The 19,488-nt window shown below is 51.9% G+C and overlaps 1 protein-coding gene across 1 annotated transcript in view; it reads right to left on the reverse strand.

The window, feature by feature from the left end:
- Positions 1 to 19,488, reverse strand: part of SNTG2 (syntrophin gamma 2) — a 176,464-nt gene that overhangs the window by 137,862 nt on the left and 19,114 nt on the right. Inside the window, exons 3-5 of the mRNA XM_040623084.1 lie at positions 13,252 to 13,389; positions 4,944 to 5,000; positions 4,805 to 4,862 (exon numbers count right to left, since the gene is read on the reverse strand). Coding sequence (XP_040479018.1) covers positions 4,805 to 4,862; positions 4,944 to 5,000; positions 13,252 to 13,389 — 253 coding nt within the window. The remainder of the gene's footprint in view (positions 1 to 4,804; positions 4,863 to 4,943; positions 5,001 to 13,251; positions 13,390 to 19,488) is intronic.

The raw sequence follows: 19,488 nt of genomic DNA on the forward strand, positions 1-19,488 counted from the left end.
AACTGCTGACAAAATGCAAGTGAGGGCCCCCTCCCCCGTGCTTGCCCAGCCCCCCACGTCCCTTCCCCCATGACAGGTGCATCTGCTCCTACTGTTTCGGCAGAGGCTGGGTCTCCTCCTAGTGCAAGGGGGTCCTGGCCTGCCCTAAACCCAGGCTGGAGAGAATTGTCCAAACAGCACACGGCATGCTCATTCCCTTGGCCTTTCTGGGGGTGGATTTGGGGTCCAGTTCCAGTTAACGGCGTGGAAGAGATGCTTGAAGGCCTTCTTCTTGAAAGAAAAATGGCCCTTCCTAGCGGTGTCCTCCCCCATTTCTCTTCTGCCCTACATCTTAAAATGCAGGCACCAGCTGACTTCTTGTTGAGTGAGAACAGCAGAGCCCTATTCCTTTAGGCCCCTGTACCTTCATGTTACTGCACAGCCAAACACATCCCTACCGGACCTGAACCCAGATTTTTATGATGCTCACTCATCGGGGCACTACCTAAGGAGGACTTCGGAGACGGGCCGGCTTTGCTGTTAGCCGGCCGTGTGTCTGTGGACAGTCTCGGTAGTGTATCCGTGCCTCAGGGTTCTCATTGTACAATGAGGGTGGCCACAGGAGTCCCTGTCTGATAGGGTCCTTAAAGGTCTTATGCTTTAAGCCTGGGCACAGAAAGCATTAGCTTAAATTTATATTCTATTAGGTATGGGTACCTAACTGGAGGTGCGTGTCTTAGCCTGGCTAGAGGCCACGGTGCATGGGGGTGGGCTGGGGGCTGTCCACGGAGCCTGGGAGGGGCTGCACCTGAAGTGTGCAGGCAGAACCTGTGGGCGTGTCCTGCGTGCCAAGCCCCCGAGGGACGTCATCTGCTCACTGGAAGTGGAAAAACTCTTCCTGAAGAATTAGAGGTGCCAGAAGACTAACCCAGCCCCTTGGCCTCCCTCTGTGCCTCTGCACCCCGTTCAGGCCCCCACTCCTTTCACACCCCAGGTCGTCAGAGCTACCCTTCTCCATGGACATTAGGACTTCAGGAAATCACCCATTAATTCGGATGCTTCTCTTGTTCTAACTCCCCTGAGCCTCAACAGGTAACTTCACCCAGTAAGCATGCACCTGCCACAGAGCGTGGATCCCCACCCCTGCCCTATTTTCCAGCATTCGCCTGACCCCCAGTATCCACCACGTCATTTTACCCAATACCACTGTATGCAGCTGAGGCTAAAGACACAGGGACTCCCATAGGAGTCCTGCCTGCATCTCAGTAAAACTGTGCCCAGGGCTCCCCGTCAAAGCACACGAGAGTCTGATGGCTTGTGTCCACGTACCCATGCCCCTAGTGCACCCACTTCCTACAGCAGCCCGGTGATTGCTCTAAACAGAGCTTACCACCCCACGTTTGGAAGGTCCTGAAATGACCCTTTCACTCACGGATACAATCCAGGCTCTTTGCACAGGCTTCGGAGCCCTGGGTGCCTGCCCACGGGCTGCTTCCTGCCCAGAGCTGCTGTCAGTCCTCTTGTGTGTGCACGGAGTGCCCCCGCCAAGGGCTGACTTCCACTGACCACGTCACACAAACCCACTCACGTCCATCCCCACACGGTTTAGTCTCGTGCGCATGGCGGGCACCACCTGGAAGTGGTGGTCATCGACTTGTCCGCTGCCCCCATCTCTCTGCCACGCAGGCTCGCTGCTGCATGCCCAGAACAGTGGCTCTTCCCCAGAGGTTATCTGTTGAATGTGGTTGTACAAATTCACAGATGAAAGAGCGGACAGCCCGACGTCCCCTTTGACCTCACAGTTTATAGCCACCTCGCTCCTGAACACAAAGCCAGGTAGACGTCAGGTTCCCACGGTAAGAGCTGGAAGGTGCAGAGGGTCCCTCAATATCTAGGCCTTTCTCCTGGGGACAGTGACCCCTGCCCCCATCAGGGAGGGTATCTAAGCCATGGAGAGTGCCGGCCATCTCCCTGAGGACAGTCGTTGTCCCCACTTCCCACCACTCACACGGTGTCTCCAGTCTCCACAAGCAAATCCTAATTTGTAGCTTCTGGACTGGGTACCAGTGTTCGATGATACATGCTGGCGGCCATGCTGTGTCCCCAGCACCCTGGACCCCGGGGCTCCATCACACGGTGGCGGCCATGCTGTGTCCCCAGCGCCCTGGACCCTGGGACTGCGGCACATGGTGGCGGTCACGCTGTGTCCCCAGCGCCCTGGACCCCGGGGCTCCATCACACAGAGGTCCCACACTGCTCGCACCAGGCACCAGACGCACAGGGCAGCTCTGCACAGGTTCGCAGCAGCCAGGGCCTCCTGCCTGTGCAACACCCGTCCTGTGCCATACTCTGAACATGTGAAGTACGGCAGACCAAGCTCCTGGTCTCTCAGAGATCCCAGGTCATTGAGCATTTTTCGCTGACTCTCAAAGACTTCAGGGTGCGGAACACGCAGTCAGTGAAAATGGGAAGTGAGGCAGGCACAGGCAGTGGCGGCAGGGTGGGGGCCGCCAGCTGTCATGTCCAAGAGGTGGCCGGAGCCAGTGGGGCCGACAGAGCAGAGGGACAGGTGGCCCATGGGACGGGGCCCCGGGTCTTCGCTCACAGACCACCAACGCTAGAGTCAGAGGCAGCCTGAGAAGACAGGACAGCTCATTTGGAGACCTGCCGGGCTTGCGTCCCTCGTGAGACACCCAGCAGCTGCAGACGGGAATCTCGGCTCAAGACAGAACCATCAGCACGTTCTGGCTCCAGGACCAGTAAGAAGTCTGGGAATCTAATGGGTCCCAGCTCCCCAGGGAGCCCCCAGCTGCATTTGGGTGACTTGGCGTCTTCCTTAGAACTGCAGCCTGGTTTTGCACTGGAGCTGTCCACATGTGGCCATGGTGACCTATTCACCCCTCCGCAGATAAAGGAGGTTTCCTGTCCAAATTAAACATGAAAGCCCTTTCTGCCTTTTATCTGCTGGTTAATCTTACTTCCTCATTGTTCTTCTTTCTGACACATATTTATATTCATATCCATAAGTCAGAAACCACACTAATGTAAGATAACTGTGACTGTTCACAAGATTACGGACACAAACGCCTCTGAGCCACCCCCTTCAATCACCAGCCGCCAAGCAGAGTGCCACGCAGTACAGAAGTAACCAGACCGCCTGATGCAGGAACGAACTCACTTCTTTCCACCTGGCAGAGTCTCACTGGAAAGGCGCCGGAGCACGGAGCTCTGCAAAGCATCCCAGCCCCACAGCGATCACTCCTGTACACACAATGGGACACTTCAGTGCGGTGCAAGGTTCGTCTGGAAATGCTTTAAAAACATCAGAAAGAACGACCATTTGATGCAGAGACCAACGCAGCTCCCTCCTGCCGTCTGTAGTTTTAATAAAACCGTATTTTCTTGTAAAACTGGGACACTTTCATGTTACCAGGAAGAGCACACCCAGGAGTAGCAGACTCTGGCTTCGCCTCACAGCCTGGTCTCCTTGGAGGCTCCGCTTCGCTTCCCGGCGAGGACGAGGATGGTGCCTTTACGAGCTCACAGCCTCCATCTCCGAGTAAATAGGACCCGGTCTGCTGCGAACCTCAAAGGCGGTTTTGCAACCTTGCGCAACAAGGGGAGAAATGGCCATTGTTGAACCGATTCCTCAGTGTCCTTTTGGTGAAAACGAGTCTTTCTCCTGATGCAAATGTGGTGATTAAAATCTTTCTTTTCTGCACGAATGAGTCAAAGTTGCTGTGGGGAAATTCACATTCCTTGTAAATAGGAACTCCAGCCACTGATTCATCACCACCATCCCTGTGTGAACGCCCCCAGAGCATGCACACCTCCAGACCACGCACGCTTCCCAGAGCACGCATGACTCCAGGGCACACGCACACTCCCAGAGCATGCGCTGTGGCGTCCCACGCCTGCACCGCCTCTCTCGGCATTGCGGGGCTGCGCTGCGCTCTGACATCGGGCTGCGGTCCCTGGCACATGGGGTGAACGAGTATGAGTGTGCTGAGTAAAAGCGTGAGCTTATTCTCCACTCTCCACCCGACACGGGAACGATTCCAACAGCGTTGGGTATCAGTCCACGGTCGGTCACCTCACCCCCTGCCCGTTTTCAGGGTCAGGGACCTGAAGTGGCCCCCTCCCACATCCTGTCCAATTCCGGCTTGGGGACAGGAGTCAGTCCCCCTGCACACGGGCCGCGTGCCTCCCTCACTCCACACCGGGCAGGAGACCGGGTCCCCGAGCTGCAGGGGACCAGGCGCCTCCAGACAGCACAGAGGTCCCGCTACGAAGCCGGGCTGGTACACGCCATCTAACAGTGACTTTATTAGAAAGAAAACAACTGTCCAACACTGGAGGTGTGGCCACAACTCCCACATCCACTTTCCGCTCTGCACATAGTGACCTCAGTCGCGGCAGCTGCGGTGCGATCATCTCCCAAAGCCCTGCGGTCCAGCCGCCCCACGCTCCCCGCAGAGGCGCTCCTGGAGGGCGGGATGCGATTTCTACCGCAGACCTCCAGGAGCACCGCGGCCTGCCAGCGCCAGGGGCAGGTCTCCCCGCTGTCACCCCTGCAAACACCCAGCATCCCAGCCTCTGCATGTGTCCCCAGAGCACCGCTCCCATGGGCCACACAGGGCATCGGTACCTCTCTTAAGGGCTTGCAGCGTCAGCGGAAATGAGACAGGCACAGTCGTGTCAGGTGGGGAACAGATGAGACAGAAATAAAATGAAGCAAATAAGCAGCGGCTGATTCCCAGCGTCTCCAAACGCGTGCTATCTTACACACGGCCGCGAGGCGTACGCGGACATCCTGGCGTGTTACCTGCATGGCCTCTGAATATCCTGGATATGACGACAGGGACCCTGTGCTCGGCACCTCCCTGGAAGACAGGCGGAGAGAGGCGTCAGGGTCAGCGCAGACCCATCACGGAAAGCACGGCCCCGGAAGAACGCATCCATACCTTTATACTCAGGCCCAAGCCGCCAACCGGCTGTCTGCGAAGCGTAACAGTTCTGTGCTTTAAAAAATTTTAGAAAACAAAGCAAGTTTAGGTTAAGATGCATAATCAGAGCGTGAATGCAAAATGCAGATCTAAATTCATAATTTAAACTTAAGTAACTGTGTAAAATACATTTGCAAAGGGGCCACCGCTTAAATCCAACAAAGACACACTTTCACATCCTCAGTCTGTGGTACCTAGAGGAACGAAGACCTTGATTAAAAAACAGGCAAACAAACCAGGCCCTATTACAGCCGTATTTGAAATCCACGGGCAATTCCTGCACGTGGGCCCTGCCCTGCCTTCCCCGTTCTGCGTCAGAGGATCGCAGGCCCCTGAGAAACGGCCCACACTCTCCTGGGGAGGGACCAGCAAAGCTGCAACCCACACTCAACCCGCCTTCAAAACCGCTCTTCCCGCCAATCCCCAGTCTGACTCTCTCCCACCGCGCCTCTTGCCCAGACCAACCACTTTTAGGCCCATTTTGAAGTAGTGTTGACCCACGAGGCTGGGGATCTCCCTGTCCTCTGACCACGGGGCCAGGGTGATGAAAACCTAAAGTCCAGCAGCACCCGTCACCAGCAACGTCTCCAAACCTCTAACACCTCGTGCGTTCTGCTTGGTCTAAAGTGACCTGTCGTTAACCAGACACCAGATCCACGGCTGAGGGCGAGAAACGGGCCCGGGGGCGGAGGGAGCAGAGGGACAAGCATCAAGCGTGTTTGCGCCTCACAAGGATTCCACAGGAATATCAGGAATGACAAGCATTCTCTGCTTTCTAAGTGACAGCGTAGATGCTTTCGGCCTGAATGGCGCTCAGGAGTGTGCTTGCCCAGCAATGTGACCAGGGACAAGCCGAGGTCAGCAGGGCCTTGCAGGGCTCCCGCCTGAGCACAGGGCCTGCTTGCCGCCAGCAATGAGCCAGCAGGAACTGTCGGGCCAAGGAGGCAACCAGGGATTACAGCGTGTGTCTTCCACCACGTGTAAAATCAGGTGTGACTCCATTCTTGAATTCATCATAAGTTCAAAGTAAAGAAGCCAAAAATTAGAGCGAACACTCCTCCTTTAAAGTGCTCATACGGGCATCCATTAGATGACAGCCTAATAGGAAATTTTATGTTTGAGCTTCCCTGTGGCTGTACCGTTCTCTGCGGTGACTGCTTATGCAATCCCACACAGGGACAGCCGCAGTTCGGGGTCGCGGCGTCAGGGTGATCACGCGCGTTTTCTCCTCGTCCCCGGCTGCACCCAGGTGAGTGACCGTGAGGAGCGGGCCCAACTCACACCCAGGACAGACGCGCGGGGCTCCCACTGGACCCTTTCCAAGTACTGAAACCCCAGCAACCCGCCCCACCCCCCACGCGAAGGGCGGCAGGAGCAGACGTGACTTTAATCCCGTGGCGGGAAGATGGAGACGCTCCTCTGTGTGGGGCGCTTTCCTCCACAAACCCCCAGAGCGGACTCCAGAGTCAGCCAGCAACGCGGGGAGCGTGAACCCGTGAAAAAAGCAGAGGGTATCATTTATCCACACCCTCTCCCATTCCATAGCACCGAGTTCCTACTGTGTTTGGGGTGACACGGAATGTGTCTCAGGCTTTCCCAGGAAATTCTCTGGGCAACAGAAGACTGGAAAATTGGGTCATCCTTTATCACAGTAATCAACAATCTCTACTGTAGGGAATTTGTCAAAATAGTCAATAATGTTTTTCAACTTTCCCCATTAATAGAAGCATTTGTACCTCACAGAGCGCAAGCAAATATAGATCAGAGGAGAGAAACAAGAGTGTTTCTGATTTGACAGACTTTGCCACATGACGTTTTAAATCTGTCGTATTATTCACACATAGATCTCAAGAGGATTATTCAAAGAAAACACCAGAAAATAATCACCTGTGGCACTGGGTTAATGGACTCATATTCCCAAATGCCCGACAGGCGAAAGATGAAAACATTACGTCATCAACGTCTTTAACATCTGCTTAACACAACTTGAAGAGACGGTTCTCTGTGATTAAGCCAAAGTATCAGTTATTCAAATATTTGCTCTATGCAATCTGTTAAAATTCCCTTTCCGAGCAAACGTGGCTCAGTCACATAACCCTCTGCGAAACTGAGTTTCTGCATCTGCAAAATGAGGGTTATGCGTCCTACACAGTAAGTCACTGTGGACTGAACGGTGTCTCCCAAACCCCTATGTTGAAGTCCCATCCCCGCGGGACTGCATTTGGAGGTAACTGAGGTTGGAGGGGTCACAGGCTGGGCCCCGTACTCCAGGGCTGCTGTCCCCATAGGAGCAGGAAGAGGGGGACCCCAACGCCCCCTCTGTGCACGCTCAGAGGAAAACTGTGGAGGGCACAGTGGGAGGGCACTGTCGGGAAGGGAGCACCTGACCGTGTGTGGGGTCCTGTGTGGGCAGCCTGGGCCATCAAAGCCAGAGCCGGCCCAGGGAATTATGGGAAACCACCAAGTTTCACAGAAACCTCAGGATGCTGAGTCCCCCAGTGAAAAGCTCTTCTTCCTGATCTTCCAAAGTCCCTGCAGGAGCATGGCGGAATCTTGGTTCTATTGCGCGGAGGGTTCAGCCCGCCCGTGTCCTCACAAACGAAGAGCAAGTACCCACTAGGGCTCTAGAACGACTGTGGCATTGTCACATTTAAGAATTCCGTTTTTCAGAACAAGATTTGTAAAAACTGGTGGGTGATGATGAAACCGTCCACAGGGCAGCCCCGTTCAGGCCCCTCCTTCGGGTCCCGACGTCTCAGGACCTCACAGCCAAGCCAGAGATGGACGTGTTAACTTAGAGTCCTCGTAGAAGTTTCCAAAGCGGTTCTGCTAACGGATAGCGGACACAAACTCATGTTAGCACGAGGCATTTTCTAATCCAACCAGTCCCTCGTTCTCCATTGAGCACTCTCCGTGGAGTCCGTTCCTACGAGCAGTGGGACCTCCTCCGGTGAGACGCATCGGGCCCCAAACACTTCTCTTCGGTGTCTGGGGGCTGCTCTCGCTTATCGGAGGAACAAAGTATGAATTCAGTCAAATGTATAATGAGACTTCTGGAGAATGAAGTTTGGAATTTAAGGTAACTATTCAATAAACTCGTTTCCAACCCAATCCAGCTGTGTTTTTCACAAACATAAGAGATAAAGTCCTTAAGAAAATATTCTGTTTTATCATTTAATCCCAAACTACGTTTTGACATTTACTGACTCCTGACTTATGCAGCAAATAGGAAGCAAAAGGCAACCACAGAAAGATAACAAACTTGGGTGGATAAAGGTGGTAATAATGCATTTACTTTATCACAAACAAGCGACAGCGGAACCATGTGCGCTGAGCACGGAATTCATGAGCACTGCCTGCACCCCAGCAGGCGTCGTGATAACAAACTCATCTGCCGTGGGAAGTTGAATACAAGTTTAATTCTTTATTCCAAACTAAAATATCAGTTTGTTGGGAGTCCTCACAGTGCTTGTTACGTAAGAAATAAACCTAATTTTTGAAAATGATTTAATAAGTTCAGTCACGGTGGTACACCGCAACAATCTGTGGGAATCACTGAGGAACGGCCAGGCGACCACCACCGACTCTTACTAGATGTTCTTCCGCATCTTAATTTACGTGTTCCTTATCCCTTTTTCTAAAAACGCGTTTAAACTTCTTAAAAACTTTAAACCTTTTTTTTTTTTCAGCAGAAAAGGGGGGAACTGACAATTTTTTGGAAGGCATTGTAAGCTGAGCTTACGGGGCTTCACAGATCCGTTTCTAGGGAAGGGGTTTTGTGCTCAAAACTGACCAACTCTTCGTCCTGTCTACCAGGTGAGTGAGACCCAGGACCCAGGGAATACATGTTCCAAAATGTGTCTACTTGTGCGTGTAAACACACGTGCAGGAAGGTGGAAGCAAGCATGGTCTTGGATGTAAAGGTCTACGGGGTGCCAACGCCAACCTACGAATATCCCAACGGCAGAGTGTGGGCTGCGACCAAACGTATTTATAGGGGAAAAGCTGAAAAGCCAGCACATGAGGAGCCTAGAATCTGGAACCAGAATATCCTGGATCTAATCTACACCCCAAATCTGTATATGGATCTCTGACCCTCGCCAGACAAAACCTGCCGGTGAGGGAGACAGCACGGCAGCCACCCCAGCTCGTCCAGAGGGGAGAGGGAAGGGCCAGCACCTCCATTCCCCACCAGGACGGGGGACAAAGTGGAAATGGAAGTATAGGACCCTCCCTGTCCTCCCAGAACCTTCTGGGCTCCTACATCCACGGCCGGACGCCTTTCATCCATCAGGTGAAATCCGCCGTTCTGCCTCACGCTGATGCTGATGCTGGTCCCAGGGGTCCCCGTTCACCTGCGCTCAGCACCCACTGCCCCGGGGTCTCCTGTCCGCACCCACGTGGGATTCTTCACACGTCTCCCAGACTGTGACTTCCATGTCTAATGTGTTCTTTGACTGGCACATGGAGGTTCCGGTTCCCTGGAAGGTTTTCATCTTTATTTCAAGACATTCCCTGTTCGCAGCTCTGCTGGGTCACATTTCACGTCCTCTTCTCCCCTATCCCACTTGCATGACCTCTCGTGTCTGGAGGCATGACAGACACCCTCGATGAAAACCTGGCCATTTTGGGTCAACGTCTGCGCCGGTCTCCGAGTCCACTCAGGAAAGACGTGACATCCTGGCGCTCATGCTGCAGCAGCAGAGAGAGCCGGTGTGTCCTGTTACCCGAGCAGCCCCTGGACGGCCTCCCGGGGTGTCAGGCAGACGCCTAACCAGGTCGTGCGTGTGGGCAGATGCCGGCGCCCCGCACACACCATGTTGGCAGTCCGCCAGAACGGGGGCTCCTTCTCTGCCACGGACATTCTACTCCCTCGTCGTTCTGCGTCCTGTGCCCCCCGCGAGGCTCCCGCAAGCGTCTCCTGGGTCCCACGCGAGCAGAGGAGTGGCTGAGATCCTGCTTGACCTCTGCCACCAACTCCGGGACCTGAGCTCGGACATCCCTGACTCTTCGTGTCCTGAACAGTAAAATGAGGACACAGAATCCTCCCAAGGACATTCACCGTGACTGGAAGTAGCAGGTACAACACAGATTTATTGCAATGTTCTCTTCGTGTGCACCTTCCCGCCACGTTAATTCAAACCACAAGCATAAGCTCACAATTCAGGAAAATGTAATGTGTCACATGTACGGTGATGATTATAAAAATAAAACAATCTAAACAAAAATTCTGAAACAGGAGAAAAAGCTAGTTCCTTCCCCCTACAAAGCACACACTTTCTTTAGGAGTTAACTAGAAATGCCTAAGATTTTAAACATTCAAAATGCCAAGCTGCTAGGAAGGGATAGAAATATAAATGAAATATGAGTTTGTGGATTTGAAAGTCTGGCGCTGACCCAGCAAATTTTAAGAATCCATTAAATTTAGTTTTGTAACAAAAGTAACACCTGTCATTAACTGACACTTCGGTCCTGTCCCCCAGGCTCAGGTTCCCGCCCAGCTGCATCCCCTGGGACGGGCGGCCCAGAGACTGAGTGCAGCTGGAGCAACGGAGTTTGTGCAGACTGTGCCTTACGTTCCCAGAGACCCGAGCCCCCGCCAGGCGCAGCCCCTGAGCCGGCGCTGACCATGAAGCACCTGGACGTTGACGCAGGCATGGGCTCTCCCGCCAAGGACAGAGCCCAAACTGTAAAAAATAATTCTCAGCACTATTTCCTATTAAGAAAAGTGATGTTGAGAATCCGAAGGCTGCGTGCGCTGCACACATGAGTTCCGGAGGACGCCGACGTGACCTCAGGCCTGGCGAGCAGGGTGGGCGCGCGCGGGCTTGGGCTGTGTGACTGGCGCGTGCGCATGCAGGAGCTGACTCTGTGCCCTAAACCCTGTTGCCTGTGACGTGGGGGTCAAGACGCACCTGCTGCATAACCGTGCTGTGCGTTTTTGGTGAATTAGGGTCTAGAACACGCTCAGAGACGTCCTGGCGGCAGACCCATACGCACCAGCAATGACTGTTGATGGCAGGTTTGCCATCCAAGTCTTGGGGTCCTACTCATCACTTAATTAGTGTCTGCTGGAATTTAATATCTATACTGTGCACCCAGTAAATATGTGCTGCACAGAATTTGACATTTCTCATCTCCGGGACCCACACAGAGACTCCAGGTTCGATGAGGTGTGAGGTCCCTCATTCCTTCTGTTGATCCACCGTGCACTGATCAGAGCTTCCACCCTGCCCTTCAGGATAATTTTAAATGGAAAACAATCGTGCTCAGCCAGCTTCCCGGTGCAGGGGCCTTGGAAACGCTCACTACTGTAACGCAGGGAGCTTCCGCCCCGAGACTCCCCAGAGGTGCTCTGACTCCAACTCTAAAAACCGTGGTGACCTTTGTGGAAAAGAGTTCGTCTTTCTCTTCAAGCACATGAGGAACGCTCACGGCAAGATGGTGTTATTCTTATAATCAGCTGAAGAATTCAGGGTTCCGACTGTCCCTCAGCCTCCTGGGTTGAACCCACTCTGCTCTGCGACTGGGACACAGAGAAAGTCTGATCTCAGGAGTGGACCGTGTCTTCCTCTGAGCAAAACTCGCTCCGAACCGCCCCCCAAAACCATCCAACCCAGGGATGCGTGTTCCGGCAGAGATCGCTAGAGGGGAACACAAGCCCGCGTGCCCCCGCGGCTCTCCTCAGAGCAGGGCTGTTTTCAGGCGACAAGGAATCCCTGGGAATTATAGCCCCAGCTGTAAAGCTGTGAACACACACTCACTTTGAGCACGGAGAACTTAACCTTCGATAGAGCAGCTGACATTATGAATAAAAAAATGTCATTTACTTTTCCTGGACAATATAGCTTAGAAATGTCGAATGTGTTTTACTAGAAGCTGCCTGGGATTCCCTACAGGTTATCGAGTCACTATGAAGAAGGATAATTTTTTAAAACAGTTACAAACTGTTCCCTAACACTGCTCTCCCCAAACCCACCGCTGCTGGTTATTCAGAACAACTGGGGGGGACGGTAGGTCGAATGAGGGGTTAGTGACCCTCGACCTCCGACCCTGACGGTGGCCCTGAGGGAAGAGCAGCTGGGAGGGGCAGCACCTGTCCTCCGCCCTCCGTCATGGTGACTTCGCAGGGAGTGTCCAGAGCGGGGCCAGCGACCCGAGAAGGGCAGATGTGGGTCTGGGCAACACAGGGGGGTTTCAAGTGCAAGACGGGCACTTCCGTTCTCCACGCATGCGTGAGGGCCACATGCGTCCAGGGCCGCGCGTGTGTAAGACGTGCACACGAGCCCAGCATGGCTTCCACGGGTGGGGGACGGTCCGCATTGGGCGTTCCCGGGAAAGACGTCACAGTCTGCGAGCACCTGCGCCTACTGAGGAAACACTGATTTTGGGGATTACAGATTGGGGCAAGTGCCCTGTTTACTTCGTTTCCAAGGTGAAGGTCATGAGGGCCCAGAAAATCACCAAGTAAAGGGCCTCAGGGCCCGCACTCTCCGAGACCCAGCCGTGGACTGGGGAATGGGAACGATTCACGGATGTTTTTGAAAACACACTGAAAACAACTTATTTTCAGCTACGTGATTTCTTGAGTATCAGTTTTTGTCAGTCCTGAGTGGGCCTATTCAAAGGACAGAGCAGTGAAATGTTGATTCTATAGAAATATATATACATATTTATACATTTATACCTGCAATTATTTGAGATCACAAGAAAGAAAACAGGAAACCGACTCTGGTTTGAATAGAGTGTATTTCATACATTATACGGCATATTTCCTATATCACTTACCGTCATCCTGTTTGACCTAAACTGACGTAAAACTGGCCAAAATTATTTTCTCTAATCTTTACTCGATATTTTACTGCATCTAATCAGTACATTTCTTACCCTTCAGAAAAGTTCACTGTGAGTGACTAAAGCCCAAGGAAGGACGGAGCTGTAGCGCGGAAGTGCCTGCTCACGTCCCGGCCGCCAGGCCGGAGCCGACACCTGACGCGGGCAAGTGCCTGCTCTGTCCGGCCGTCACTGCGTGTGTCGCAGACGCAAACCCTCGGCAAGTGAGTACCTCTCACATTCCGTCGTCTCCACTTCCAACAAGAGTGTGTCCCATGTCACACCATGCGTGTGGGGACAGCTCCTCAAGGGAAATACACCAACAAGGACGTTCGAGAAGCCGGGGAGACAGAGAGCTATACTCCCGACCCCGACCTTGTTCTGCGGCCTCCCTGACGCATCCACGCGGAGCCCGGCGCCATGGGGCACTTACATGTGCGCCGTGACTGCTCCCACCAACACAGACCACATCTTGTTTCTGGATCGTGAGGACCTCTTTTGTCAGTTTCAGGCGGACATCACACGCGCTTCCAGACCCCTCGCGGAGCAGCGAGGCCATGCCGGTTCTGGTCTGTGGGGAAAAGCGGAAACACAGGCAGAGGCTGTGAGCACAGGACCACGGCCCGCTTGCCCACAACCCCGGAACACGCACCCAGACGGACCCTGTGGGGACGGCACAGCGGCTTCCATCTGGCCATGGCTTCTTAACACACAGTAAATATGAATTCTGAGTAACTGTTTCTGAACAGTTTTTACAGGATTTAAATCAACATGTTTTTAAAAGAAAATTAGGGTTTTCTTTAAAAGCTTGAAAATATTAGTATTTTGTTCAAACCAATTTTTCTACCTTTAGAAAGGCTTTAGTTTCCACTTTTACCAAAGCTCTTTGAATGATAATCATCCCTTTAGGAAGATTCAGATAGTACTTGTTTGAAGATCTATCAGTCTGGAGAGGAGATGTTGAAAATCAGCAAAACGTGTATCAGAATTCTCATCATTACGTGGAGACTGACTTTATCAGAAGTACCCAGAGGGGCCCACGCACCGGCTCCAGGGTGGCTGGGGCCCGGTGGGCTCCTTCCCCCACCACCTGGCAAAGCCAACGGGGTTTGTCAGCAGGCGCGGATGAGAGGGGGCACGTCCGCAGCTAAAGAAGGTAGCGTGGCCAGGTCTTCTTAGCCAACGAAGAAGAATGGAAAACTCAGAAAGACACCTCCGGACAAACGAGAGGTCACCTCGTGCTTGTCTAAAGGTGCCCTATCTCACTCGGGCGCCCCCCCCCCTCCGCCAGGCTCACGTTGGCGGGTCTCAGGGGTGGAGCAGCTGGTATTTCTGTCCGTCTGGAGTCTGCAGCACCAGGTGCCGCACGCGGAGTGCTGCCTGCACAGCCTTAGGCGGTCACCCTGCAGGCCAGGAGGAAGGGAGGGGGAGGGAGACGGGATGCCTAGCAAGATGGCAGGAGCTGCACCCTCAGGCCAGAACCACGAGGACAGGCCCACGAGAGGGAGGCCTGCATTCTGTGAAGGGTAACGTGGTGGTCCCAGAGTGGCTCTCAGCGCGGAGTGACTCAAGGCCTGCACCTGTCCCTGCCGGAGACCCACACTTCAATCCGTGTGCGATGCAGTCTGAGCCTCCGGATTGTAGAGACTTACCAGATGCTTCTATTAAGCAGAAGAGTCTGAGAAGGAAGAGCTCAGACTGGGGGGAAGCCTCCTGCATGCTCCCTGGAAATGCAGACCCTCCACCCACAGACCCCACCCGCCCAAACAGAACCCACCTTTCTCAACACCCCCGGTGACCCCTGTGCACACAGCATTTAAGCACCATGGAAGCTGTTTCCTATTGGTATAAATTGGGTAACGGTCCAGTCTGTATTTACTGCACAGCCACACACACGACACCACTGACACACTATCCACACGCCCGCGACCCCACTGACACACTATCCACACGCCCGCGACCCCACTGACACGCTATCCACACGCCCGTGACCCCACTGATACCACTCTGGATACAACCTCGCAAGGAGGTTATAATAAAGTATATGTATTCATCAATCACATACGTGTAAAAACCCTAAAAAAATTACCAAATATAACCCAGAAAAATACAAAAAGGAAAAACCTGTTTCGAGCCAGTAAAATAAGGAATGCAACGTTGTTTACCATTCGAAGATCAGTGTAATTTGCTCTAAGTAATAGTTATCTCTTGCTGCATAATAAAATACCCAAAAATCTGCAGCTGAAAACAACCACCGTTCCTGGAGTCAGGAATCAGGGGGCGACTTGCTGTGTGTTTCTGGACCAGGGTCCCCTGCTCCAAACCCCCTCCCACAGCTGCTGGCAGAAGGCTCCAAGTCCCTGCCATGGGTGCCACGCTCAGCCCGCATCCCCCAGACTGGATGACCCAAGAGAGACTTTGCTCCCAAGATGAAACTGCAGCTTTGAATGACCAAACTCCATCCATCTGCCATATGCTGTGACGGTACAGCCCAGCCCTGGAACAACGTGGGACGGACCGCACAGGGGCACGTGTACCAGGGACTCTTCGGGGCTGGCCACCAAACACAGGGACAAAGAAAGAAGACACTTTACAAGATCACTGGTAAATTCCAAAGACGGCATTTGATAAAGTTAAATACTCATTCACAATGAAATCTTCTGATAAAAGACACCTTCCTTAACCTTCTGGAAAATATCTAAAAAAGACTAAAAGCATTTGTCATTCACCACCTTGAATTACTGAAAGCTTTCCTCCAGAGACAGAGGCTGAGAAAAAGAAGTGTGTTCACTGTTGCTGCTTCTGTAACACTGTGCTCCTGGCCGGTGCAATTCTGTATCTAATATATACTTTAGAAATGTACGATGCACAGAGGAGAGGAAAAAAACGAAGCTAGTTCACAGATGATGTCTCTGAGCATGAAGATAATCCCAAAGTCTCTATGCCTGCCACAGGAACATGCGAACATTTAGTCTATGTCTTTAACATCATTACCAGTTAACGGTGTATTATGACAATACTGTGAAAGTATGTTTCAATATATCAGCAGCAAATAATAACAGCTGAAATAAAAGGATATAATTCGCAGTAGCATTAACAACTAAAAGTTCGAAAGTGTTACTGAAAGGAAACTAATAAGACCTAAATAAGTCACAGATTGTGTTCGTGATTGGGTGAGTTCACACTGTGAAGTTCTCATTTCTCTCCAAATTAATCTACAAATTAATCTGTTGTTGATTCAAAACAACAGAAAATCATAAACCCCATCAAGTTTTTAGAAACTGACAAATAATCCTAAATTTCAAATGGAAATGCAGTCATATACAGCCAAGGTGAAGAACACCCAAGCTGACGACGTATAATGCCAGATATCCAGAACTATTTCGAGTTTATAGCAATTAAAATATGGGGTATTTGCTCAAGAAAAATAGCTCAGTGGAGAAGAGCGAACACATAGTCCAGAAAAAATCCACATACGTGTGATCCCCTCACTTGTGATAAACGCAGCACGACCGTCAAGTCTGGAAAGTATCTCTTCCACACATAGAATAAAAAAGCTCGCCGCCCCGCTGCAGAGCGTAGGAAACAATCTAGCCGGGCTTCAGAGCTACATGTGAACAGTAAGTCAACAAAACGTTTAAAGGAAAATAGGTGAGAACATCTCCGTGGACTCGGAGCAAAGTTGACTTCAACAGCATGCAAATCAGTTCTAGCCTGGAAATGTTCTATTCTTGAAGTTCTAATCCAGAAAGAGACTAATTGTTCCACATAAAAATCGAGAAATTCTGTTCATTAAAAGATACTATGAAGAGATCGAAAACGTACTCACAGAGTGAGCGATCTCCGCATCATGTGTATTTGATAAAGACTCACACAGAACATACACAGTGCTCCTAAAATCAGCAGGAATAGTAGTAATTTTGTAAATGTCTAAAAGACTGACCACTTAATCCCCTCTGAAAACCTCACATGAAACGGTGAGAATGCCCACCTCACTCTTGTCCCTCAGCATTTCCTGTACAACTTTGTCTTCCGTGACACAGAAGAAAAGAGTTTAAAGGTGTAAAAATTCAACGGCATTTACAATATTTACAGGTGACACTGAGGTCCACAAATAAAACTGGAAGTATACAAACATGTCAGAAATCACTTACGGCCAGAAATACGGCAGGATAAAATCACAACAGATCAATGCAATCTGCAAATACAGTCGCACATTTATACAATAATTTATATACAATAATATAAATAGACAATTAGTTTGCAAATATAATTTGTATGTTTACCCAATAGAACCAAGAGAAAAAAAATTAAGAATTTCCTCCAAAAATCCATTAGGTACCCAGGAATATACCCACCAAAACAGCTTGAAGACTTTAAGGGAGAAAACTGAACCCTTTATTGAAAACACTAAAGGAATACTAACTAAACAGAGAAGTGCATGGGAAAATGAAAGAAGAGTGTGTCAATCATCCTGAAACTAATCTATTTGGTCACCGCAGCTCCAGTCAGAATGTGTATCAGCTGGACCTCAACAGAAAGACCTGGAATTCCTAAAGTGGGGGGCGTTCCTGGGGCCAGGAAGGGCAGAGGAGGGATGGGGGTCTTGCTCTGGTAGGGATCAGTGACTGCAGTCGGCCATGGGTTGACTCCTCTGTGGACTTGGCGCCCGCACCGTCAGGATGCGAACTACAAGATGTTCTCTCTCCGTTTCCTTGGCTGCTTTCCCTGCCCTTTGTAGTGCTACAGAAAATAACGGTTTTTATTCATGTTATTGTTGACGGCGTCCTGGAATTGCAGAACTCTGGCATTATCAAGCTCTAAGAATTACAACCGTGGGTAAAAATGGTCCAGGGTTAGAAAACCGACCAAAGAGCAGGAGAGAGAGCCCAGCAAGGGTCCCCTGTGAGTGTGGATGCTTGCGGCAGTGTGGATGCCCTCCAGGGACAAGACTAAATGCCACAATGGCAGCAACGGAGCCACCGAGTCCTGTGGACCCTCCTGCATCCCAGGAATGCTGCCGACCAAGCTGAAAACTTGCACAGCCAGTATCTCTCTGACTGTCGGGCTTTCCAACAAGGCACGCAAAGCAGAACCACGGGGCAAGACTCGGCCCCTGCACCACAGCGAGGACCCACCAGGGTGGCCCCAGCGCATACCTGGGCGGAGGACCCACCCCTCAGGCCGCCAGCCTGAAGCCCCCAGGCCAGGAGCTCCCTTCCGCTCAGCCCAGCCAGGTGCATACATTCCAGGATCTGCACCCACGGAGACAGGCTCTTTTCTACAACCCTCTAAATGTAAATTAACACTAGCTTCCCGTGAAAATCCATCCACTTCACTTGATTCCGAGTCGACAGGAACAGCGAAGTGAACAGGAAGCAAACTCAGAAACCAAACAGCTCATCTGACAGCACGCCCTGCTTGTCACGCGGCGCATTTCTCAGGTGTAATTAGCATCAAAGCCGCGGTGGCAGCAGGAGGAGCCCTCCACTACCCACACTGCCATTATGCTCTCAGCCGCGTGAGAAATGACGTTTCCACCATGAAATGATTCATGCCATCAGGTATGAGATGAATTTTAAAGAAAAAACCTAAGTCATTTTTAATTTGGAACACAGAGAAGGGGAATTTGTACCTGAGGAGATGTTTCCTTACCAGCAGCAGACTGGCAGGCTCAGTAGATCCTCGAGGATTTTGCGAGGGCAGGTAGAGACCCCACCCTGGTCCCCTGAGCTTCTCCAGGGGGTGGGACTCAGAGGCCAGGAAAGAGCAGCCACCCCAGAGCCACGGTGGGTGGGGTGGGAGCGATGGGGGCGGGTGCACGGGTACTGAACAAGGAAAAGGAGAGAGAAAAGTTGAGGCCAGAAGCTCAGAGCGGGACAAGGCGTTCTAAACTGGGCTGCCCCTGGAATCACCTGCTGAGAGTTCAAAGCCACTAGCGCCCGGGGCCCCAGCAGCGACTCTGGCTTTGCGGGTCAGGGGTTAGGGGCTTACAAATTCCCTGGTGATTCTCTTGGGCAGAAAGGCTGACAACAGGCATGGGGAGGCTGGCTGGTTAGAAATGAACAAAGGGGCCCAGGTCCATATGAGGGCACGCCCTGGGGGGCAGATCTGGGATGAGAATCGGGACCCGGGGATGCACACGCCCTCACTTCTTCAAAGACTGACATCCTTCCTCGGATGGCTCCGGTCCAGACAGGGCAGCCATCCATCACAGCCAGGAGGACCTCAGAAATAGACCCTCGCTAACCACCAGCCGTGAGAAGACACAGAGGCAAACACACGCCCAGACCTTGTGGGGCAGCGTCAGCTCAGATCCTCAGAGCCACGGCTGCCCGGTGCTGTGACAAAGCAGGACTCAGACGGTCCCACGATCCAGGAAAACGCCATAGATGAGGTCTCTCAAATGTCTGTTTTAAGTTGTTTCAAGTCAAATCTCAATCAGTAACCCTGACCAGGTAACTGGCATTTGGTGGTCTGACCCAAGGGGACTGGCTCTCCAGCCCAGTAAGTTTACAGCTGTCAAGAAAACAAGCAAGGTTGTCAGTAGTGACCTACTTATAATGTACGTTTAGGGGAAAGAAGGTAGGGCATCGTGCTGCTAACTGATTCCTACTTCTGCAAAAACAGAATGCTATAAAAGTCATAAAGATCAGAAGACTCTTCACAA

Source organism: Ursus maritimus, unplaced genomic scaffold (genome assembly GCF_017311325.1).
Source record: "Ursus maritimus isolate PB19 unplaced genomic scaffold, ASM1731132v1 scaffold_6, whole genome shotgun sequence".
NCBI classification, from domain to species: domain Eukaryota; kingdom Metazoa; phylum Chordata; class Mammalia; order Carnivora; family Ursidae; genus Ursus; species Ursus maritimus.